The sequence below is a fragment of the Psittacula echo genome (genome assembly GCF_963264785.1).
Source record: "Psittacula echo genome assembly, chromosome: 4".
NCBI lineage: Eukaryota > Metazoa > Chordata > Aves > Psittaciformes > Psittacidae > Psittacula > Psittacula echo.
In genome coordinates, this window is record NC_137738.1 from 65,423,797 (window position 1) to 65,449,762 (window position 25,966).

At 43.0% G+C, this 25,966-nt stretch overlaps 1 protein-coding gene across 1 annotated transcript in view; it reads left to right on the forward strand.

Moving 5' to 3' along the window:
* The window catches only part of FBXL4 (F-box and leucine rich repeat protein 4), a 61,651-nt gene extending 54,769 nt beyond the window's left edge, over nucleotides 1-6,882 (forward strand). Inside the window, exon 9 of the mRNA XM_080616952.1 lies at nucleotides 4,991-6,882. Coding sequence (XP_080473078.1) covers nucleotides 4,991-5,154 — 164 coding nt within the window. The 3' untranslated portion in view covers nucleotides 5,155-6,882. The remainder of the gene's footprint in view (nucleotides 1-4,990) is intronic.
* The last annotated feature ends 19,084 nt before the right edge of the window (nucleotides 6,883-25,966 follow it).

Below are 25,966 nucleotides of genomic sequence, written 5' to 3' on the forward strand. Positions count from 1 at the left end.
TGAGTGTGACAACAGGTCTGAAGCTGTTAGAGGCCTGAGGTCAGTGCTTAGCTTTGCAAGAGTAACCTTGAACAGTGGGTTTTCTCTGTGATGTGAAAGAATGAGAAGTGCTCTCATTATATCCTTTGTCATCTCCGAAGTGCAGAAATATCTGGCTTGTACATGCCTTGTAAAGGGTGTAGGAGTGTTGCTGATAGGTTAGCAGTGCACATCATAAGGGAATTTCTTTTGCTTCAACAAGCTGTTTAAAAGCTTGAGGTTTTTTGTGCTTAACTAAGTAGGGATCAGAATGTTATACCTTGCACTGTAGTCACCAGAGTTGACAATACTAGCCTGGTTTCTCTGCAGTTGTTAGAACTTGAAAACTTGTCAGGGCAAACTTCTTGTTTTGGTTATAGATTATTTATCAGCACAATAGCTTCTAGACTGGAAGAGTCTAAGCCTCTGATAGAAATCTTGAACTCTGTGTCTTTCATTTAAGTATTACAAAATGAATGTTATATATACCCTGGATACTGTTTTCAGGTACTGTGCCTTGCTACCCATCTGTTCTTTACCATTATCATTTGGCAATTCCCTTGTTACATAATCAGAGGGTGCCATACAAGATTAAAATTGCCAGTTTTCAAGGGCTCCATAAAGTTACTAGCCCATATAAAGCATTATTTGATGGTAGCTGTGTTTGTGGTGTGTAATACATACTTCAGAAAGTAAACTTCTGTTTAAAAAACAGAAATCATGGGTTGGATCCATATCTGCTATATTATAATACAGTTTGGAAGAGGAAGCATGATGCGTGTCACTGAGTATATGAGGGTGTGCTTCTTGAAGTTTTAGTTCTGGGGTTTCTTTTACTCATTACATACAGAGCTGCCTGCTTACAAGTATCATTTCCTTCTCTGCCCACATCGTTTCCACTGACTGAAATGGCAGGTTTCTACCCTGCCGTAGAATGATCCAGCTGTGATCATCTGACAGTTTTGTGGTGATGGAGTGCATCATCCAGGGCTATCAAAAGTTGTGGACACCTCTAGGCCCGTAGTTAAAAACTAGTCTTCAAACTGTGATCAGCATTGAGCAATGTGACAAGTCAGATGACAACCTGAATTGGCAGTGCCAAAAGCTTTTCTTGTACATTATATCAGCTGCTTTGTTCTGTTGCTTTGGGGGTACTAGCTGATGTCAAGGGTGAAGAATAAGTCATCTTAACCTCAATCCCCAAAATTCATGACTACCTGTGTCCTGCACAAAAAGGGTAATGAAAAGTAGATGCCCTTGTTAACACAAAATTCATGTATTCCTATCTACATACCAACACCTCCCACACCTTCCTGAGCAACAGAAAACCCAACTGCCCCCTTGCCAGCTGTCAAAATTTTCAGCTTTATCTTGAGAGCATCAACACGTAGTTAGTCAATTCAAACATGAAAATGTGTAGAATGCTGAAATTTTGAATTTGAGTTGTGTGCAGTAGATTGAATAAAATGTAAGGAATAGAAGGCTGGTCTGGCTGATCTAAGGAAAGGAAAAGTAAGAACATTTGAGGGGATAGTGCTTGATATTTTTCAGAGTCTCTACTCTTAAATATCATTTAATGTGTAGTGATATCCCTTGCCCTGGAGATGAGGGCTGTAACATGTTTTATAGCCGTCATACGCAGGTCTTCTGAACAGCTTTACAATTTGAAGACTTTGATATATGCTATAAATGAAATCATTTACAGGTAATAAACATAATCATTCTAGTAAACAAATCATTACTCGGAAGTGCCTTTATGCCAAACAACAAAATTAAATAACAGGTTTTAATATACTGGTTATGTATTTATTCTGAGAAATGGCCGATTAGGAGAAGTTGTAAGTAACAAAGGTCTAAAAGCCTCCAAACTCTACGAAAATGCACTATATGGGTAATGAGCAGGATATGTTGTCAGTCTTTCAAAAGCAAAGGAAAACATGTATTACACTTCAGAAGTGCTTTTGAATGTGCTTTTAAGAAACCACATCACTAATTGTACGTTGTATAAATAGAAGTAAGACTGCAGATGATGCTTGCTTATCCTGTGGTGTGACTAGCCAAACCCCAACCAGGTTGCTGGGCTTTTTAGCTTTTAGAAAAAAGATATTCCCTAACATAAAATTGTAAGTCTGAAGAGGAAAAAAGAAACAGGTGCAGTAAAACATGCAATTTAGGATGGCCTACTTAGACTGAGATCTTTAATGGATTTGTAACTTAGATGAAACGGTAGGAGAACTGTCGAAGTTCAGGTAGGAAGGGATGAAGAACATCCTACACAAAAAAATCTGTGGCTAGGCATCTAGATCTAGCGTTTTTTGTAGAAACACACATTTGGATCTTGAAGCGTAAAAGCTGTTATGTGTAAATAAGACTGGTTTTAAATGAAGGTGCTGATTCAGTAGCAATTTTAAGGCTTGGTAAAAAAAAAACCCCAGGAGTAGCATAATATGTTGTTCTTAGAGATTCAGTTGGAATGGTAGAGCAGATCCTGATGGTAGGACAGTGGTAAAATTTATGGTCAAGTGAGTAACTGCAAGTGTATTACAGAATTTCTGTATATGGCCATAGGGACTGTTACATCAACCACCAGGCAGTTGTGGTGACAGTGATCATATAATGATAAAGGAGTTAAAAGTCTCAATAATAATGACAAGCTTTGATTACCTCCCTGTAGGTGAAGTAAAATTTGGGGGCATGATAGGAAAGATTGTTTTTTGGGTGATGTTAAATGATGTCTCAAAGCAACTAATTTAAGAGCCTATTGTAGAAGTGAAGACTACACCTAGATACCCTCTTGCTTACACAGAAGAGTACAGGAGACTACTAAAACCAGAGGCATCTTTCTGGAAATAAATCCTGTTCAGAGAAGGAGAATAGGAAGATGAACTTTAAAAAGTGAAACAAAATCACAGTAAGGCAGTATGAGATATTAAGGAAAAGGAACTATTGGCTAAAGGTAAATGCTAATATTTTCAGATATGTTAAAAGAGGTTTACAGGAGAGTTACTGAGGTTGGTAGATACTCCAGATGTGAAGGATTACTCAGACCAAGAAGGCCATTGCAGCAGAACTGTTGTCTGTCGTTAGGGTTCATGGCAAGGAGGATCAAGTAGGCTGCTACATCAGAGTCATTCTTTCCAGGAGATTAGCCTGGAAAGCTGCTTTAAATTGGAATGCCAATACAGAAAGCTTTTGAACAAATCAATACATTGAACAATAATAAATTGTTAGGGCTAAATAGTATTTATGCAGCAGTTCTAAATGAGCTTAAATACAGAGCTGTGGCAATCTTATTTTTGATGTGTGTCTGTCACTTAAACCAGCCTTAGAGCTAGAGAAATGAAGGGTTATGAACATGGGACAAGCTTCTCTAAAAGGTGCAGGTTAGAAGCTGCAAAACAGTAAGATCACCTTTTTCTCTGTGAAAACCGGTTGCAACCATGAAGTCAATCAGTTGGTGGACATGAAGGCCATTATGATGTTTTGAGGGGGAGCTGCATCCCTGTGAGGATAGCGTAGTTATGCTCTCCAGTCTTTTAGGATTCCTTGGAGTTCCTTATGATCCTGATCCAATCCATAAAGGTTTGGATTTTCAAAAGCTTCAGTCAGGGTTGTCCTGCTTTTGTGACTTAGCTGTCTTCTTCTGGGTTATGAGTGTTTCAAAGATAGCAGAGGACAAGAACAATGAAATTACGTCATTACTGTAGTCACTGAGGTTCTGTACTGACCTGCTTATAAGTAATCCAGGCAAAGGTGTGGATAATGCATTACCACGCAGCCATTTAGGGTAGAAAAATCTTAAGCTGAAGAATTTAACACTGAAAAATTACAGAATGATTTTTATCCTGCGTTATCATCTGATACTCAGTAAACAGATGATAAAGCAGGAAGAAAACATTCCATCAAATGCAAAGTTATTGCATGAGGCAAAATAACATTCACTAAGAATATGGGGGAAGGGGACTTTATGTTAGTTACTGTTTAGTAGGAAAGAGATCCTGTGGACAATTTTTGGAAAACATTAGCTCATTGCTTAGTATCATTCTGACAGGCAAAGAGAATTTTAAGATATTTTAGGAAAGAAATGGAGAAAACACTGTAAGACCTCATTTAGAGTTACTGGCTCTGTGCTTAGTGCACTGTATAGCTCTAGTTGTCTAATTTTAAAAGTACTAAATTAGTGCAGAAAGAAGACAACAGGGGTCATCTGAGGTGTAAAGGAGTCTGGAAAACAGGCAGCCTTGAGGGAACAGAAAGATGTCCACAGGGTTATAAATGATGTGGAAATAGTTTAATGGGAGTGATCTCTCCCTGCTTATTTGTGATTCATTGGCCCTTAATTATTGCAATTAATAGTATGTTTAAGGTTTATGTGGGGGACGATTGTTGGTTTTGGGGTTGGGTTTTGGTTTTGGGTTGGTTTTTTTTTGTTGTTGTTGGTGGGCTGTTTGGGGTTTTTTTTTGTGGGGTTTTTTTGTTTATGTTTCTTTTTTGTTTTTTTTTTTTTTTTTTGTTTGTTTGTTTGTTTGTTTTTTGTTTTTTGTTTTTTTGTTTTTGTTTTTGTGGTTGTTTTTTTTTTTTTTCTGTAAATAGTATTGGCCTTGACCATAGACAAGATCCTGGGCTAGGTGGCTTTTTAGGGTGCAGTACAGCTCAAGGTGGAGCTGTGTAAGTTGAAGGTCTACTGGCAGGTGTGTGCAGTCATGTTGGATGTATAAATTATAGAGCCAGGAGAGCTTTTTTTTATCCCACTATAGTCATCCAGGCTTGGTTCACTTGCCCAGAGTAGCTGCCTGGCTTCCAGATGTTCCATTAAGGCATGGATCTCCTCCTCTGGGTTCATCGGTCTTAATAAAAATTGTGTTACAGTAGCATTTTTTTCATAACACAGTATCAAGTAACTTTAAGGAAAAAAAGTATTATTCTCACTAACTTTACAATTTACTTCGGTTTTTTTTTTGTTTTTGAACAGGGACAAGGATGGTAAGCCCTGCATCTTTAAGAAAATTGCTGGAGTCTTGTAAAGATCTTTCTTTACTTGATGTGTCCTTCTGTTCGCAGATTGACAATAGAGTTGTCCTAGAACTGAATGCCAACTTTCCTAATGTGTTCATAAAAAAGAGTTTCACTCAGTGACTCACTACTTAAGCTGCTGTGAAATTCATTTGACAGAGTTGTTTCCTGTGAATTTGTGCTGACTTTTTTCAAGAAGACTATAAATCTGCTATGAAATAGTGGAAAGTATTAATTATCTAAAAAAAAATAAATGGGTAAAATACATGTAAGTAAATTATGCGTTTCTTAAAGAGTTGATATTGCACCTAAGAATTGTTTTACTCTGTATTAATTGGTGGCACTGCATGTTTTTAAATACCAGCCATCTATGTGGCTTTAATGAGAAGAAAATTAATAACGTCGTCTTAAATGTCCCTTTATAGAATGTTACACACAATAAATTCTGTTTGTATCCAGATGAAAGCAGAATTTCAATATTTAGCGGTAAAAAAAAGATGGGTGCTTACTTTTTATGTATAAGTGTTTGTATGTGTATATATGAATGGATACAGATGTATTTGTATATACATAGATAACTGTAGCATTCTCGCTTGGTCTGCAGCATAAGATGTTATATCTGGCCTGTAATTAGTCGTTTGAAAACCTATTTATGATTGTAAGAATGGATTGGAAAGACACTTTGTCTTCAGATTTTTGGCAATGAATTGCATCTGATACGTTTTTCTCCCTTCCTTCACCTGAAATAGATATTGTGATGCTTTACAGTCCAGCCTAAGTGACACAACCAATAAATGAAAGAACCTTCCACGTGAACTTAGAGCAGAAGCAAAAGAGAAAATTGCCAAATTCTTTTTGATATTGAATATAAAGTTGGAGCCAGGTACTTAGTGTCGTAACTGGTAATGTGTAGAAAACTCCAGAGCAATTTCCATTTCAAATTTCTGTCATGGTCAAGACTTGATTTGTGATACATCTGGTTATCATGCAGAGTACCGTGAAAAATAGACTTAGGGTAATGCATTACACTGGCATCAAATCTATTGTCAAGTGTAAAACCAAACATCTTTGTTCAGTAAAACATGAAAATGAAAATTTTCACATGAAAGTGAAAATATAGTGGGTTTGAAACAAGGGCAATGTGATTTGATGATTTAATAATCACCAAACATTAGCATTGGATTTGGTTTGGTTTGGTTTTCCAAGAGGTGATCACTCAAAGTACTGTTACACTCTCTTTAGCACTGTTTAGCCTCTGAAGACGGAAAACTATCAATGGATAAATTCTGGAGGTTTCTTCCTTTTGCACTTTCTTGGATGAGGATTTTCTCCTTTTTATTCCCTTTTTTTTTTTTTTTTTTTTTTGTCCCTTGAGTACCACTGCTACGATATGTTGCTATGTACAGCTTGAGTTTAGAATTTTATCTTTATAGCCACTGTTGATGAATATGGACCATGAAATATAGCCTGTCATTTGATATTAATTCCACTATTCTTGTATTGACGGCGCTTATTACCTACTGGAAGAAGAAGAAAATTATTTTGTCTGGCAAAAGAACATTATTGCACTGAAGATCACTGGCAAAGAATGCTTCAGTTTATGCAGTAAATAACTGACTGCTACTAGAGGGCTGCTGCGAATCACTGAAGATTTGACAATCTCCGTGACTCCTGAATGAACGCTTTGAACTCTTTGTGCTGGTGCCAATACTTTATAAACCATGTCATGAAACAGCTACAGAACATTTATCTAATCTTATAGAATGACCTTTTTTGTCAGATTTTTCAATTTTACAGAAACTTTTGGGAATTCCAGATCCAAAGAAGGGCATGCACAGTTGGCTTTTTGATTTTTCTTCCACACAGATGGCACTATGGGATTTCCAACTAGATTATGCCATTCCATTATTTTTTTTCCCCAGAAAACTGGACATTGTCAAGAGATCTTTAGCTTGATTTACATTTTTTCCACACTGACAGTTGTCAGCTTTGGTGTGCTTCTATATGAGACCTCATTTCTTTCAATCAGGTTTGGGTTGATTTATTTTTCTGGAAACTTAAGCTTTTAACTTTTTCTTTTCTACAAGTAATATTTTTCCTTGTAATTGAGTATTAAACATTATTGTTCTAGAGAGCACAGATTCAGATAATGGGTGTTTACAAAGAACAATGTTTCAAAACAAATGTTTTTGTTGTGAAATTTCACTTCTCAGGGTGCATCTGTATTTATCTCCTTTTTTTCTTAACGATCCTTGTTTTTCTCTGTAAATAGAATGGGATGTGGATGAAGTGATAGCCATTGTGCCTTCGAACTGGTAAACTTGGTAAATAATACAGTTTCACATCTACAGCATCAGTGAATCAAATAAGAGTTTTTGTAATCATGTATGTGTAAAGGATTTCATTCTCTATTGCTTTTTAGGCAGTATAAAGGAGGTTTAAATTGATGTTTTGTTCATACTAAAGGATTATTTTTTTTTCTTACATTGTGCCTTCAGTTTGAAATTGGTTTTGTCAGGAATCCTCTTGTCACTTGAAAGATAAATTGAAGTCTTCTTTTTATTTGGACTATTTAAAACTCAGCTACTGCTAACACAATTAATTCAAATAGCTGAGAAATAATTGGGAAAGACTTCCATCTGTAGTTGTAGACTTTAAACCTCAAACAGTGGGTAAGAAGCTCTGTTAGCTGTGGCTTTATATGTCTTCCAGCAAAGAGAGCATAGACCAGACTTGACATTTCTAGTATTTCCAGAGCAAAGACAGTAACATGCTTTTAGACCTTCCTTATACATCACAAAGAAGCAAAAATAGATCACTATCTTCTTAGTTGTACTATTTTATACTTGTGTGTGTGTATGTATACATGTGTATGTATAAATTATGTATACACACACGTGTCTAGGATTTTTTTGTATGTGTGTACGTACTTACACATATAAGTCTCAAAGTTTTTCATGTAGGAATTACTTTTATGATGTGAATGTAATAGTAAAAGGTGTTTCATAGAAGTTCTGTTTTCAGCTGTTGTTTTACTGTACCTAGAGACTGAGTTCCTCTCCACCCATGCAGCAGGAGAAGCCTGGGCAGGAGGTGTGCTAGATTTCCTGTGATGCTTTGCCGAAGTGCCTTTTGGTTTGTTTACATGTGAAAGGTATTACAGGGTATCATAGAGTGTGAGTGCGAAGTCCGATAACTACTGTGGACTGTCTCCTTGTGAAGTAGTCATATAGAGGAAAACTTACTCTAGTTTTATTTAATCCAAACTGAATGATGGCGATTCCTTAGTTGGAGGAATTTAATTATTTTGGAGTTAGGTCATCATCTCCAACACTAGACCATCCCTCAGTCATGTTACCTAAATTGTGCTTTTAAGGATATTACATTTCCTTTTATCTTGTCCTTTGATCTTGTCTGTGAAGCATTGTAAAAGATGCGCTTTGGCAGCAAATGTTAAAAAATCCATTGCAAACACACCAAAAAAAAAAAAAAAAAAAAAAAAAAGAGGCCTGTTCTGAAGTGCTCCTGTTCTTAAACTAAAGAACTAAAGGGGAGCTTTCCATACTCTCTGTATGAAGTTGGTGTGGGATGGCCTGTAGGCAGAGATGTCACTCTTTTGGTAATTTTAAAATGAATATGGTAATCTTATCATTTAAAGCAACTTCCCAATTTTTAAAGGCTTCAATTCAGTAGTGTCCTTCCTTATATTCAGAATTCTGAGCTATCTGACTAGATATCTCTATGGAGATGGATGGGGTTTCTATTATTTAGATTATGCACATGCTTAAGTACATTAGTGAGCAGGACTTGCATGGAAAACCAGTTTTGCCTAGGAGTTCGTACCTTACAATCCCTGTGTACTCAAAAGTCCAAATCACATACCGAAAGAGGAGAAAAACAAAAAAAGGAAGACCCTTGTTTCTACTGCCTGATTCTTTCATTGGAGCTCTCATGCCAACTTTTCCAGATACAAGATGTAATTATGGTACACAGTGAGTAGAATTCATCTCACTGAATGCTAGCTCTGTGAAAGTTAGACATCTAGTTTAAGGGAGGAATCTGGGCACCTCTAGAGAGCTATTAATCTCCTCCTTAGATAGATATTTAAGGAAAGTAGAATGAATCATGTTCTGGAGAGCATCTCTGGAGACTGTGGAAGCTGTGATTTACCTGAGGTTAGATACTCGGCTTTAGAATACTAAACTGAGATTAATTCCATCCAGCGCTGTACTACGTGTCCTGCAGTGGCAAAAAACAAGATTGGAACAATGTTCATTCCCAAACCTCAAATCTGTCCAAAATCTATCCAGAAAGAAGCAAGTTAAAGAGATGCTGACAACTTCAAAAGTCATTGTTTTAAATGCCAGGATTTACTTCCGCACCTGAGTCCCTTGCCAATGCCTGTGGTGTGTCTTTGGGGGCTTGGGGCTTGTTGGTTTTTGGTTGGGGTTTTTTTGGTGGAACTGCATCCCCTTTCCCTGTTGTGAAATCTCATGTACCTAGCTGGCTGTATGTATAGTTATGTGAATGCATGAAATTAACAGGCAAACATAATTAATGTGTTGCAGCTATTTTTATAATCTTTCATATTGCTGTAATTAAGATTATGACTAGTTTAACTTCTCCCCTGTCATCCCAAATATTACCAACTGTGCATTTGCAAAAATTGTGCGTGTAATCCTGGTTCTGATTCTGTGTGCTTATTTCATTTTACGGGATATGTTTCCCACGTCACATCTGCAGGACTACTAAATTTACAAAAACTAAACAAAATGTAGCGTTTTATTATATATGGTATGGGGTTGACATGCTCATTATTACTCTTTTGCAATGATTCCGTAAGTTGTAGCCTTTGAAATTACTAGGCTAGAAAATTCTGGTTTAGTGCATCTGCATATGCTATGTTAGACACAATGTTTTTCCCAAATGGAGGTATTTGTCCTTCACTAAGATTATGACTTCTGTGATTTTAGATTTCTGACTTGATAATAAAATCCAAGAAGGGCTCTTTATTAAATATTAAATATTAGGGACAGGTTGTGGTAACTGACATTAGGAAGGGCTAAAGCATGAGTCCTCTGTGTTACAGATCCTCATGATCTTCAGAGATGGACCTCAGCAAGAGCTAGCTCTTTTTAAGAAGATTCAGCCTCAGTAGTAGCAGGCAATGTTAAGATTTTCCTTTTTAACTGATGGACTAAGTACTGTTATTTTAGTTCGAGTTATGTACCTCTAGTTTCTCCCTGTCTTGTTTTCATTTAAGAATGATATAAGGTACAGTCAGGGCACACACATCATAAATTGGAGGGCATCCTTTATAATGATAAAATTACAGAGAGGAATGTTTTATTCCTCTTTTTCTAAAAACAAATAAAAAATCCCCCAGCTATTTGGAAGCTCTTTCCCCTTGGATACTGGAGAAATGCAAATGTCAAGAAAGTTGAGAAAAGAAACAAAGGGACTTACCCAGATTTAAGTGGAAACTCATGAAGGGGTGGCCAGAGCTATTTACAGACAAGAGGAAAGTAGGTGCATTGTTCTAGATCAGCTGTTACCTTTCCCAGAAATTTAATATCCCATATAATTTCATATGCTCATATTTCTAAGTCATGTTTTAGCATTTAGATGCTCTTAATATTCATATATGTGCTTATGCAGCGGTTCCTGATGTCTCTTTCATTTTTATGAACTGCATGAAGATTCTGGTTTTTTCACTTACCACTGCCCAGCTGCATTTTTTGTTAAACTCTGAAATAATTTTGTGCATGTACACACGGGTGCATGTAAGACTTAATTGCTTAGGATTTTTGCAGTAGGTCCTTTTTTGAGGACAAACTGCAGGTTTCAGGTACAAATGGTAAAGAAAAGGTTTGATCTGTTTGCTCCAGTGTACTGATTGCTGCTGGTGGTAGGGAGAGGAAAAAAGGAATAATATCTATCTGAAGAAACTTGTGATGTTCAAAACAGTCACAACAATCTTATTTGGTTTTTTTTCTTTACCAGAAGTAACACTTTCCTTGGTTTAGGTTAGTAGGAAACTTACTAAAATTTTGGTAATGGTTTTGACATACAGTTCTGTAATGTACAAAACAATGTTCAGACTGCTTTAAACTAACCACGTTTAGTTTACGTATTCTTAGTATTTGTTTACATAGATCTTATAACAAACTGGGATTGCCATGCCTTAAGTGCCAGTGGTTTCTGCTTACTCTATTGGAACCTGTTCATAGTATCAAAACATGAAAATTTGAGTTCAGATGAAACAGAGGACAAAGTTTATGAAACACTGAACTGTGAGCATTTTAGGGAGACACTGTATAATTGTGGTGAATTCCCCTTTTTTTTGTGTATTTATTTACTGTTATACCGTTGTAAAGACCTGTTGGGTCGTACAGTCCTCTGCTCACTTTCAAGAGATGAGTTCTCTCTATCACACCTTTGTCTCTTCAGATTTATTTTCTTCAGGGTAGTGCCATAGATTTCTGCGCATATACACTCTTCTGAAACTAATAGAGGAAAATTAAAAATAGCTGTTTTGGTTGTGATTTGGAAACTAGCCTATGCTTGGAGTTATTTTGGAATAGTTACTGAAAGTGAAATAAAATAACCAGGAATTGGTGTGTTCGCAGGGGAACCCTGCACTTTCTGATTTAACTTTTGACAGACAAGTCCTAATTGCCAGCAGTCCCTTAAGGCATCTTAGTGAAATCGATGTGATGGTCTCGCTCTAGATCTTCCTAGTGAGCATAAAGCCATTACAGCTCTTTAGCATCTTGTGGCATTTTGAATTCATCTCCTTACCTGGCACAATGTGGAGTTGAGGTATGTAGAGATTGGCCTGATCTCTGCAAGTGAGGTCTGTGAATTGCCTGGGGAAATTTCCTGCTCACATTTATTCCCGGCTGTGGATGAAAATGAAGAGCGTCTCCAGGTCTTGAAATACAAATACCTGAACACACCACCTTTATTCATTTTAAAATAATAGGTCTCTCCCTGCCCTTCCTCAAATAATGAGCAACAAAATACTTGCACTGTATTTATGATTTAGGTGATATGGTTTAGCATTGATCTTGGCAGTTGTGGGGTAACAGTTGGACTCAGTGAAATTAAAGGTCTTTTCCAACCTAGCTGATTATATGATGTAATAGTATGCTCCATTTTCTGCCCAGCAATAGGAGTTCATGTAATGTCACAACAAACTCCTACTGTGTTACCTTCTGAAGGGAATGATTTCTATTAAAGGTGGAAGAGCAGCAGTAGAGCGAACAGTTCGGACGCTATCTGTAAATAGCTTTGTTATGCATGCTATGCCAGTAAGTAGCCGAAGCAAGTTATGCCTTTTTTTAATAACCAGTTGAGAAGGACAAAAGGGATAATTGCCTCTAAGCACATTTTCTATGGCTGGAGGACATTTAATTCTAAATTATCTAATTTTAAATAACTAGGGTAGGTGCTAAAGTTAGGAAACTAGTCTCCTAGGATGCCTTCACTCTGGGTGGATGGTTCTTCCACAAGGTAATTCAGACTGGGAGATCAATCTTAAACTGAGGTGTTGAATTGACCTCTGGAGAAGCTGAGGTCCATGTAGACCACAGAAAACTTCTGTTGGAAACCTCCTGAGCTATGTGTGCTATCCGAACCTGTGGATTCTGGGTACCCCTCAGTGCGCCGTGTTACTCCGCTAGCTTCTCTTGCTTCCACTGAAGGAAGGCCACTGCATTCTGTGCTCTGTTGTTGAACTGTATCTGATTAATCCCTACAAAATATCTTGGCTAAAGCTGGAAAACGTTTTGTTTCCCAGTAGTGGAATGTTTAAAGTTGTGGGTTTATTTTTACCCTCCCAAGTCATAAAGAGTCAGAGAAGGCTGTGTGGAGACCTCATAGCAGCCTTCCAATATCTGAAGGGGTCCTACAGGAATGCTGGGGAGGGACTCTTCATTAGGGACTGTAGCGATAGGACAAGGGGTAACAGGTTTAAACTTAAACAGGGGAAGTTCAGGTTAGATATAAGGAAGAAATTCTTTACTGTGAGGGTGGTGAGGCACTGGAATGGGTTGCTCCATTGTTGTGAATGCTCCATCCCTGGCGGTGTTCAAGGAGCCTTGGGTGGCATGGTTTAGTGTGAGGTGTCCCTGCCCATGACAGGGGGGTTGGAACTAGATGACCTTAAGGTCCTTTCCAACCCTAACTCTTCTATGATTCTAAGTCAGGTATTAAAGCCAGCAGAAGGAAAAGGGCATTTAATTTATGTGAAAAGAGTAAGCAGCAAGTAAGAGCGTGGTGGTTGTGCATATGTTTTAATTCAAATTAGCATAAACAAGGATAGCCACTCTTGATTGTGTTCCAAGGCTCCTTAACTTTTAAATAGTGTGTCACAAAGATGTGCAAACTGAGGTTGTTTATTTTCACCTCATAATGGTGCTTCAAGCCCTCAAGTATGAAATGCTAACTGTGAACATATGAGAACATGCAAGTCCAAACTGGCTCTAATAAATTTCTCAAGGTCCTTTGAGAAATACACGTTGGACAATTAGAATTAGGCTAGTAAGAGCATATTTAAAACATGGTGAAGGCAGTGGTTAGCAAGACCAAAAGTGAGAGGTGGGAGCAGCAGTTCATTGATGTGTTTTTCAGGACTGCTTCGTGACATGAGGCTGCATGGGCCCACGAAGCTAGCATCCACTGCTTTGTACCATTGCAGTCTTGAATATAGCAAATATTCCAAGAGCTGCGTCTGTGTGTGCAATCTGCAATACCAGATCTGTTCTCTGTGCTGTCATTCAATGTCGTACACATTCAGCATTAACCCCATTTTTCATTTTGTGCTTCTCTTAGTACCCTAGCAGTGTTTACCTGAGCATCATGTGTGTATCTGTTTTTAATATTCCCCTCTGAGGCTTGTGCATTTCTTTTATACTTATGCAAGAACTTGATTACATTTCAAAGTTACATTATTTTTTTCCCCTCTTGGTATTCTGCTTGACCAATAGTAAACAGAAGGGACGTTACTGGTGTATTACTTCTGTTCAGACTTAACTGCTGCATCTTCTCTCTCTGTGTAAACTCGAAGGTGTCTGCATATGCAGACACAGCTCAGGCATAGAGGCTTGGCTCTTCCTTATTTGAACACCTTTGACTCGTACCGCATAATATGTTTTGGTGGTATAAGGCAGGGGTTTACTTGAACACACACAAAACAGAGATGTTAGCCCTGTATTTATGAACAATTGAATTTATTATGGAGAAATCATCGAATGCCTTATATTGCTAACTCAAAGATAATTTCTTTTTATCTAAAAAAGCTAATTACATATTTACACCCCAGTTATTTCCGTTTAGTAAATTAAGCCTGTTTTATTCCGACATGTTGGATCATTTAAAATGTCATAATACTGTGTTGTATAGTTTTATTCTGTTACTGCCAGTACAAAGAAATTAATGTCCTCGCTGAGTTGTCGGTGTCTGCTAATTCAGAGATGACAGAAATGTGCTAAAATATATTCAACCTATAATATTTATCTTGCTTTGCACTTAATTTGTTTCCCTTCTACTGTGTTGAAAAAATACCAAGTGTACATAAAATAAGGAATAAATAAAGCAAAAAAATTAGTATTTGTCTTCGTTCATTGACCTTTTGTGCATTCATTTTAAAAAACAGTGAAATAAAACACAAAATATGATGCACTCAGAGGAATAGTTTGGTCATATTTTTATCACTGTTCAGTTTGAAATAACTTGCCCCAGATGTTTTTAGACACAAATTTGTGAGCTAACTTCTTTTTTTTATAGAACAGTATTGTTTAATATTTAGCTTACTGTAGCTCTGCGAAAGCACATGGAACTTAGATACCTTTCATACAATAGATGCTTAGCTGCCTGAACCAGTTCGTGATCTACATACACAGCAAGAGACAACAGATGTATATAGACAGACAGGACATAAAGCAGATGTACCAGGAGACACCTCCAAGGGGAAAAAAAAAGTTGAAATTCTTACAAGAACAATTTCCTACTCTAGCTCAAATTATGTTAACATATTTCTTAATCCCTTTAATTATATAGGTAATGATGTAGTTGTGTTTAAATGTTGTAGAACTTAAGTAATATGATAAACTCTAAACTTACCAAAGATGCTACAGCTTTCTGGAGCTTTGAAAATGGGTACCAGAAGGGGGCAGGCAGTGATTGGACTTAATTTGCCCAGAAGAACCCGAATACTGACCTTTAAAGGTCTCTTACAACCCAAGCCATTCTACAGTTCTATGAAATGAGTAACTGCTTTGTTAGTCTTTGTCCTCCTGTTTTTGTGAATTGTCTAAAAGGTTTATTGGTTCAGAAGCTCGTGTTGGTCTCATCAGTGCCCATTTTGTTGTAGGCAACGTTTATTAAGCGTTACATTTGCCTGACACTGCTGATTACTCAAGACAGCACTCCTACTGAAACAAATGCAAAGCTTTGAGTTGCTTTCTTGCATCTCTAAGGAAACTTTTATTAAGACTTTTTATCTCCAGCACCTACTCAAGTGTTCAGCTTTTGTACCACAACTTTGCTCAGGCCAGTATCATTTCAAATGTGCTAAAACTGCCTTCTAGCACCAACTTACAGCTGCTGGTGCTTCTGATTGTTGAGAAGTGTAAGGACAAGACTGGACCCAACTTCTGTGCATCTTGGACAAAGCGCAGCTGACGTTTCAGAACTGCCCTGGTTCTGATAGATACCTGTTTCTTAGTGCTGCTTTCTCAGTATTGAAAGTTCACACATACACCTGAAGATTACCAGGTGTCTCTCTTCCTCTGTATGGCACTTCTGATCATGCAGATGCTATAAAAACCACACAGATACAACCAGATGACAAAATACTCAAGGATTTCCAGGCTTAACGCCTGAGAGCCTTTAATACACTTTATTACATTATTACTTGGCAGGAGTGTGTTATTATTTGGGAAAGTGAAAGCAGTTACGCGTTCTCTATACCCATGTAGTTTTACGTATGTCCAGAGGGAGGGAGAAAAGTTCAGTGTTCTATGAAAATGTTCAAAACCACAAACTTGTCTCTGTTGCTTAAAGACACGATTGGCAATCCTCACTGAATTTAAACAGAACAGTGCAGATCTGATACCATGCGTGCTGCAATTGCTTATTCACTGGTAAAATCAAATGTCATCATATACAATGCAGACATTTATTACTACAAACGGATTTTAACATAATGCTTTTCCTTACAGTTTTGAAGAGCTAGAAATAAAAATGCCCTGATGCAGTAACCAGGCAGTTTTGAGTTGCCAAATAGCTGTAGGAGTGAAAATAAGTGCAGCAGCATTTTTGTAAAGAGGTCATGCCCATCTGTCTGGGTACAAATCAGAATCACAGAGTCATTTGGGTTGAAAGGGACCTTAAAGCTCATCCAATTCCAGCTGCCTAGGGCTGGGGCATGGACACCACCCACTAGACCAGGTTGCTCCAAGCCCTGTCCAAGCTGGCCTTGAACTCTGCCAGGGATGGGGCAACCACAGCTTCTCTGGACAACAAATGCACAAACAATTTTGGTTCAAACTTCAGGCCAGTAGGTCTTAAAGTGCGGTAGGAACCCAGTGGTGCAGTCTGCATAGTTCTTTTGTAAGAAGGATAAATCAGAACTAGCCTTGTTTATGGGCTAAAAGCTCAAGGCCCAAAGTGAAAAATAAAACAAAAGGATAATACACTGGATGTGACAAGGATGCAATTGGCAAACTACATAGGTAATTTTTTTTATAGTATTTTAATCCAATAGTAAACATAACAATTTGGGCAGCTGTTTGTGTAGCACAAGAGGCTTCCCTCTCATAGAAGGATCAAGAGCACCTTGTCTAAATTAGTCATTTAAATTATCAAAAGCAGCTCGGAGCTGATGGAAAGTGGAATGGGAAATACGAAGTTGCATTACCTCTAAGAAAGTGTGATTGATGCAGGCAATTCTCAGTCCTGCTTCAAGATGCTGCTGAAGATGGTTGGGTCTGGTGTCTGCTATCGCTTCCCGACACCTGTTCCCGGGATGCTGCTGCTGGGAGCAGCTGTTCCCTCACAGTGACTACGGCAAAATGTCAGAGTGCTAAACTGCTTAATTGGGCATTTTGCAGCTGAGTAAAACGAGCGTGTTTGGGATGAACTTTAGAGGACTTCCTGCGCAGTATCTGCTTGGAGAAATCTTCACTGCGTTCTATCAGTCGCTTCTGTTCAGTAAATGCAAAGGGTTTGTGTGCAAAATTATCTGACCATCATATGGGGAGTTCACTGAAGGCGATGACGCGCTGCCTTCAGCATTTGTGTAGTTATTTTTCCCATACAACACACTGATGATAGAATGCTTTGCAGTAACTCCCATTCCTCCAGCAGACATCTTTTCTTTAAGGTCTGCAAGCACTATCTACAGTTGAATATAAGAATCTCATCTATTTGAAGTGACTGGGGAAGGGGAAAGAAGTGGTGGGCAGGTACAGAGCCTGTGGGTGGGCAGCCTGGACTGTGTCGCTATCAGTGCTGTGCCTTCTGAGTGACCTGGGGAAGAGCTACAGAGCTTGTAATTCACTTTCCATTTGTGTGTGATCAGGTAATATTTACTGTATCTCATACCAATGTGATTCATGGAGAACGTAATCATTTGCTCGTGCATAATATTTATCTTTGAATTATCTAAGGTAAAGGATTTGTAAGAGTAAAATGCATGGAGTGCTGATCAAACCTAGAGATCTGCAACTCCAGTCTGATTTTTTTATACATATACTTCTAAATAATTCAGTCTTTTCAGAGAATTACAGCAGCTTTCAAGTTAAGTATTGATCCAGGGGTGTTCTGCTGCTCTCCAAAAGGAGCAGAGGCTTTCACATCTGTGCCTCCCCAGCTCAAAGTGGCACATCTTCGGAACAGAGGCAGGCATTGAGATTAACGATCTCCAGCTAATGATCAGGTGCTATCTGCCACCTGACAGCAAGCAGTCAGTCGGGAGGGGTGGGGTGACAGCCCACCCTTTTGTGTTTTCCTACACATACAGTCCTTAGGCAGCTTTTGTGTCTTCCAGTTGGCAGGAGCTGAACCTGAGTTCTGACAGCTCAAGCTGCCGTGTTCAGCTGCAGCTCTGGACTGGAGGAGTTTAATAGATGGATCACCTTTGTGCAGTGCATGCAGTTGCTCTGTGGTGCGTATCATACTGTACTTTCAATGTTACAACCGTGTGTCACGTAAAATTGTTGAATGCATTTTTTTATTAATAGACTCTTTTTTCCTTAAATGCTGCAAGAGACAAAGTAAAAATGTACACTCTGTTCTTTGCAAGAAAGAAGGTGTTCTGCCTTGCTCCCCAGCATATCTTTTTCCTCAGAACAACACTGTCTCCTTGAAAAAATCCCAACACATTTTCCCCAGAAATCTCCTACAAGTCATGAGTTTAAACTTGGAAGAGTGGGGGAACTCCAGCTCTTTCTTACCTCTATCTGCTGGACAGCTGGTACCTGTCATGGCCGCACTTGCACAGAGCAGCAGGACCTGACCAGGGAAGACAGAAAGCCTGTTCCTGCGGTTGAGAAATAGCAATGCTATATTTTGTCTCAAAACTAACAGCAAGGAGAAAATGGGTCATATTCACTCGGAATGCTCCTCCATATTGGGTGGCAGGTTGGGATTGAGGCATGTCGATGAGAATGTTACTCATGTTTTACAGCTGCTGCCTCTAAGTACTCCTGCAAACCCCTCAGCATGTCCTTCTTACCCCAGAGTCTCTGGACAACACACTTAAATAGAGCAGCTTTGGGACATTGAAACAACAGGGCTCCCCACTGCCTGTAACAGCCGTGTGTTTAGGCTGCGTGTTTTGGACTAGTAGGTGTTGAACAGCTCCTGAGCTAACCTTTTTGACCCGGTAAGCATCAGGTGCGGGTCTGGTGGAAGAGCACCGCTAGGATGTGGGAAACCTTGGGCTCACGCCAAGGAGAATAGCAAGTGAAGCGGAGGCTTAGCTGCTGGGGTGAGCCCCCTGCTGCCCTTCCACTGGAGGTGTGGTGGCAGGACGGGAAGAGCCACAGTGCAGGGCACGGCAGAGGGACAGGGACTTCAGCCTTTCAGCCTTGCGAGTAGAGCCTGTGGAAAGTGAAGTGAAATCTGACCTACCCCTGGAGATACGGGACTTCAATGTAATGGGCACAAGCTACTCCTTGGGAGATTCCCGCTGGGCACAAGGGGAACATTTTTCACAATCAGAGCATCAGCCATTGGAATATTCTCCCCAGGGAAGTGGTGGATTCCCCAGTGTTGGACACTTCAGATTCGGCTGGGCAGAGTGCTGGGACATCTAGACTAGGTCATGCTTTGTTTAGAAAGGTTGGACCAGATGATCCCTGAGGTCCCTTCCAATGTGGGGCTCTATTTCATCCTCAGTGGCCTGTCCCGTGCTGTGGGTGGGCCTGTTTTCCTCAATGGTCAGGTGGAGAGGTGGCAGCATTGAACCCGAATGGACTGGCTGCCCCTCACTTAGCTGGCTACACAAAGCATGTGGGCAGCTGGATCCATGCGTCTATCCTCCTCCTTGCCCAACTGAAAGGGTCAAGCATGCAAAATTGTAACAGGCAACTGCTCAAGGTAAAGGCCTGGATTCCACCCACAATTACAGCTGTCTGATTTGAGATATGATTTATACGCCGAGGGTGTTCAGGCAAAATTAGTATGCAAAAGGTCAGTGTTCTCCAGCTCCCCAGACCTATTAGCAAATACATCAATCCTCACTTCTCTGCTGGTTCAGGAAGGGTCCCTGAAACAAAGCCAGCTTTTCCCTTTAGAGGCTGAACCTTTGTCATGGCTTCCTGCCTGCTGCAAACAGAGCTGTCTCCACAGCTAGGACTGACACAGGCTTGGTCTGTAGTGAAGGTGTAGCCACTGCTTACCTTTCCAGTTCCAGCCGTGTGCACAGCATCTTATTTCTGTTATCTGAACAGGCCCAAAATTGATGTTCAGCTGGAAAACAGGTTATTTTCTCCCATGTCTGCTCCATGCTACAGCACTGGCTGCCTGTAGTGTGATTAGCTCTGTGCAGAGCTCTCACTTCTTTCCAAAACTGAATCTTTCTTGGTTTTTTGTTTTGTTTTGTTTTGTTTTGTTTCATCTCAATTTGCTTGTTGAGTTAGCAAGAGACTCTGAGATCGTGATATGTCACTCGTCTGTTTTCAGCGCACTGAAGTCTGCTGTAGCAGAATGTCTGAATGGCTCGGGTTCTTGATATTCACAATATTTTAACGTTTTCAGCACCTACATACGCAGCATGGCAAATGGTAGCTACGGAACCGGTAGTGCTGAAGTAAACACAAGATGTAAACCTGAACAGTCTTATCTGTGGCCCGTGAAGACCCCCACTGGCTGTCAGGCAGCTTGGTAAGGGTGCTGGGTGGAAAAAGAGCGCCCAACCAGCAACAAGCGGCCCCGTGGGAGACCAGGGCTGTCTCTGGGTCTCTGTTCCTGGAAAACAGGGGTTTCACTTGAAGGGGAAGGGTTTGGAGGGAGTGTTTTGGGGAGGCCTTTGGTGATGGCCTGGCATCTGGTGCAATGTGACTTCAGCAAGAACAGAAGCTGTTTGGTGACACAGTGGGATTTGAAACCAGACGCAGAAGAAGGGACCTGGGTGGTGAAGGTGCTGGCAGAGGTGTGCACCCCTCAGGGAACCTGGAGAGATGCTGCAGCCAGTGGGGTGGGGACTGCCTTCTCACAGATGAACCAAAGGTTGGGCTTCATGGTCTTAAAGGTCTTTTCCAACCTCATTGATCTTACGAATCAGGGAGTTGTTTTTTGGCTTGGGGTGTTTTTGTTGTTTTCCTTTTTTGTTGTTTTTTCTTAAATCCGAGCAGGAGAAGCACCACGTTTAACACAGGACTTTGATGCTGCTCTGTGTATATTTGGGAAAATAAACAAAACCAAAAGAAAACTCGAGGGGAACCAACACGCATACTCACTTCTTCCCCTCACAGAGGCACGGTGAGCTCCACCGACCTCTCTCCCATCCCGATCGTCCTTGCGTCCAGGGAAGGAGAAAGAGAGAGGGCTCGGAGGGAAAAGGGGAGGATGCTCCTCTGCCATTCCCGGCGGAGACTCCGCCGCGATGGCAGCGGCGGCCGCTGGGGGGCGCCCACACTCCACTCCCGGCTCCGGTTGCGGCTCCGGCTTGGCCTTGTGCCGGGGCAGGGGCCGGAGCCGCAACCGGAGCCGAGGTGGGTGGCATCTTCCGTGGTCCGAAGCGCTGCCGGCTCCGAGACCGGTCCGTAGGGCAAGACAAAGCTCTGCGGGAGGAAGAAACAGGCCCTCACCACCCTAACGCACTCTCCAAACCCTACCAGGGTCCCCCTTCTCCCTCCCTGCTCCCGTCGACCCGACCCCAGACGGAAACTGGGTCCCCAAGCCGCAGCAGCGCTGGCCAGAGGCGATGGGAAGCCGTCTCGCCCCTTTGTGCGTGTTGCAGAGTTTCTCCTTGCGCAGGCAATTGGCAAAGGTTAGGAAAGCGTCTTTAGATACCCTGTAATCCCAGTTTAAATATTAAAAGCATAAGCAGCCTAGGCCCAGTATTTACCTATGTAACTCCATAGATTTCCCTCCAGACCTGGACTTCTAAGAATTTAAGGGACGCTTTGCGTTTCTTTTTTCCTTTCTTTTTTGTACACCCCTTCGTATTTATTTAACAAACTAGCGGGAACAGGAGGGGGGAGACACCAACAATAAAACCAATGTTTTTATGACCGAGAAGTAGCCGGTTTCCCTGTGCCTGTAACGTGAGAGGAAGGCGAGATTCCGGCCTCACCGCCTGCTTTGTCACCGCCTGAGTTTAAGTGGCCGGCACAGCAACACAAAAGGGAAAAAACACACACACAGACATCCCCAAAACTCCACACAAACCCTCTATTGGCTCAATAGTGAAGATGGGTATTTTGATAACGAAATAACCTCCCTGCCCTGGTGGAGTCTGGACTCCGCTTCGTCCCTCCGCTGTTCTGAAAACAGCAAAAAACACGGAAAAGGCGGGGGGGAATCCCTCAAGGAAGTGTTTAAGGAAAAAAAAGAAGTCTCAAACGGGATTACGGGTTTAACTACAGTTCCCCATCGAAGTAACATGTTTGATGAACTGATCCTGTCAATTAATAGTAAACTTCATCAAAAACTTATGAAATAGACTCGCATAAAATATACCTCTGACACTCTAATTTTTTTGCGTACTAGGAATTAAAAAAACCCAGCCCCAGAGGTAAATGCCTTAAGTACCAAAGCACCAGCAGGAGAAATTGTAAAGCAGAAACGTGCTGCTTTGGCTAGAAATAATTGTTTGCGAACGTTTGGGAAAGGACGAGGAGAGAAAGTGTCGATCTGAAGGGGGGGAATCTGTAAAAAATGGAAGCTCTTTTAAAAAGGGTAAATAAATCACTCCTTCTACCCGTCGACGGTATCATTTCATCATATTTTTGGCTCACGCTATATTAAACAGAAAAACAAGGTAATTGGAGCATGCATCAACAGTTTTCCATGAAATAAGAGTTAAAAGAAGTAATAGAACTAATCACTGTCTCCTCAAATCAAGTAGAAAACATTTCAATGCACTAATTAGAGTAATTAGAATAATAAGACTGCCTATATGTGGTAAGACAATGTGTACAAACAACTTTATTTAATGTATACTGGTAATCAGCGATGCGTGCGTGTTTGAATGCTTAGTGCAATAAAATTCACCCCCGTCCGCCCAAACAATCAAATACAAATTAGTTTAATAATTGTGCCTGCTTGAACGTCTTAGAAATCCACAGGCAGAGGGAAATAAATAGCACCATCCTTGTTTGTACGTCTCCCCTACTGACCAAGGAGCTGATGCCTCCATGGACTTGGCAATGAATGACTCTAAACATGAATGAATCAAGGAGGGAAAGAGAATTAATGAATGAGTCAGGCTGGCTAAAAACAAGTCCTAACTTTTAGACGAGCGCCTCTTACAACTCCCGGGACGGAACGAGGAAGAGGAGGGGAAGACAGGTCTAGCCATCACTTCTGCGAGCTGCCTCTGCTCGGGTTTTCCTGACAGGACCTACCGCCCTGAGAGGAGGAGGAGAGGAAACACCGGCCATCACCTTCCCACCGGCCTACCCTCTTCTTTTAATCCTTAAAACCGGCATCTGCGCGGGCATGCCCGCGGACAGACGGAGCGGAGCGGCCCAGCCCCGCCGGGATAGACGTTGCGGGGTCAGAGCTGGAGCTCGGTCACGGGGCCGCCTCCCGCCCGGCGGCTCCCCGGAACAGCCCGCACCGCCCCGGCCCCGCCGTGGGGTCGCCGGGGTCCCCCGGCCCGGCCTTTCTCCCACACGGCCCGCGCGCCTCGGGGGGGCAGCAGCGGCTCTGCCCCGCGGGGACTGCCCCTGTGCACGGACGGGGCCAGGCAGACACCAGCCGAACTCGCCCCATTCCCACGGCGAAGGGATGCGGCGGCCTCCTCCCAGCCGCCCGCCCGCCCGGGCAAGGCTTAGGCAGCACCGGCAAAGAATTCCCGCCGCTCCTCCACCGCTGCCCTCTCCACATCCCACTCCCTTGCCCGCAAGGGGGGAGGGCAGGATCCGACCCCGCGGGGAAGCCGGGGAGGAAGGGGGTTGCTAGGGGAAGGGGCCTCGCGCCTGCATAGGTGGCACCCCCGGCCCCGAGGCTGCGTGAGACCCCGGCAAACCCGGGGCGCTTGGCAGAGTGTCGGAGGTCGCCACACGGACTGTGCGGGAGGGATTTGCTGGTCGAGGAAAGAGACTTGCAGCAGGGATCAGGCCACGGGCTGAGGCCGGGTGTGGCTGGGAAATCCACTCACTGGAGCTCGGACTCGCAGGCCGAAAAGCCACTTGTTTGTTTATGATCTGATGAGAAGTCGGGTCTGAGAAAGAGTTCGTGCTTTTCGTTTTAGCATTGCAGCTAAAGCATGCCCTGGGGTTGCTCTATTAACCCCCGGAGAAGCACCCGCTCCTGCAAAGAACCGCCCGGTGTCCCGGCCGAGCCAGGGTGAAACCCGTCTTCTCCGGAGCATCTCCCTACCGCCCCGACGGCAACCGGGCCATGCCCGAGCACAGAGTACCAACTGGGCGCCAGCAACCACGAAAATTGTTTGGTTCTTTTAATCTTTTCCATCTCGAGGTTACGGCCCAGGCCCCTTTCCTTCTGAAACACATCATAAATAGGTGATCCCGGTAGGATGCAACGCTTTCCAAGACAGACCGCAACGCCCAGCCTCTATTTTCGAGGCAGGAGGAGGCCGCCACTGCCCTCTCCGCCCGCTGGAAAGCAGCGGACAGCTTCCTGCTGGCTCGGGCTGGGGGACCCCCATGTACGCGACCCCCCCCCCCCCCCCGCCACTACCACCGTGGCTCGATCTAAGCCCGGAGGTTTAAGCCGGATTAAGCCCAGAGCGCAGGCCCGCCTGTGGCCGCTCTCCCAACGCCGCCGGGCTCCATGGCCCACCGGGGGCCATCGCTTCCCCTCGAGGGCGGGTCACCGTCCTCCTCCTCCCGCACCGGAGAATCTCCGCACCGACGGCACCGGAACAAAGAGCCATCAAACCCCCAGCAGCGCGGCTTGGGACAACCCTGGGGCCTGGGGCCGCTCCGGCGGGCAGAGGCAGGCAGCATGAGGGAGAAAGAGAGGTCCCAGGCTTGGGGCAAGAGGGCGGGAAAACGCAGGCAGCCGGACCCTTCCTGCCGCACCCTTGCGGACCGGCGCGGGCCAGAAGCGCGCCCGGGAGACCGGGCACTGGAAGGGGAGAACCGGGAGCTCCCCACAACAAAACCCCGAAGGGGAGAGAGAGACAACGGGGCAGAGCTGGGGGCAACAGGGGCCTCGGCCCCTTCGGGGCTCTGCCAAGTCCCCCACCTCAAGAGCATCACCTGGCGAGGTACCACCCCGGCCTGCCCCCCACCTGCGGGATTGGCCCGACTATTTCCTCTTCTACCGCTTTTCTCTTTCAAAGCCCCGTTCCCCGACCTGGTCCCTCTATTGCCCGCTGCCGGGAGAGCTGTTGGGGCTGGGCGGCTACGGGAGATCTCGCCCGGGGAGAGCAGCATCAGCAGCAGCCTGTCACCCTCTGGAGCCGGGAACACGGAGGGAGGCAGTCACTCAAGGGTTACGGGTTATACAGTCTCCTCACGCCTTCCAGTTTCGGCCTTCGTCAGAGGGAGCGAGCCGAGGAAACGGGTCTTTTGTTGTTGACATCTGAACTACGGCAAAGAGCCCCTGCTGGGAATGAGGGTGGGGGAGCCGGGCGCCGCCGCGCACCCTGACATCCACCTGCAGAAGGTGCATCTTACTGCCGCGCCGTTTCCCCTGTTCTTTCTCTCAAAAGACAGTTAAAAGGAAAAAGGGGAAACGACCCCGCAACTGCCTGCAACCCGCCTGGAAGGGCGAGAGAACTGGTTCCCATCTGGCCAGCTCCTCTCTGGACAGATACCCCCGGAGGAGCAGCCCGGGGGCCTCCACAGCTTGAGGCCAGGCCCCAGCGCCGGCTCCCGGCGGCCATCCCCGCAGCGCCAGGCCTGCCTCGCAGAGCAAGGAGCCATCCAGCCAAGCTACCACCTCACGTCCCCCAGACACGGGGAGCAGTCCCCGACAGCAGGGCCTTGTCGTCAAAGGCGAGCTATTCCCCCGGCGTCCACCCGAGTGTCCTGCAGAGGGCAGAGGCTGCTCGCTTTCCGCAGCCCGTTCCGCGGGCTATTGACCAAGGACTTCGAAATCCATACCCAGCTTCAACATTTTACCCGTCAGCACGTCTGCGGTCACAAAACACTTCTTCTTTCTGTCACTTCTCTTCGAAACTATTGATAAGATCATTTACCTGAATCTGTTCGGGATGAGTGTAATATTGACTAGGAGTTAGAAAAGATGATTCAATCTAATAAGCCCAGAAACTATCCCGAAGGAG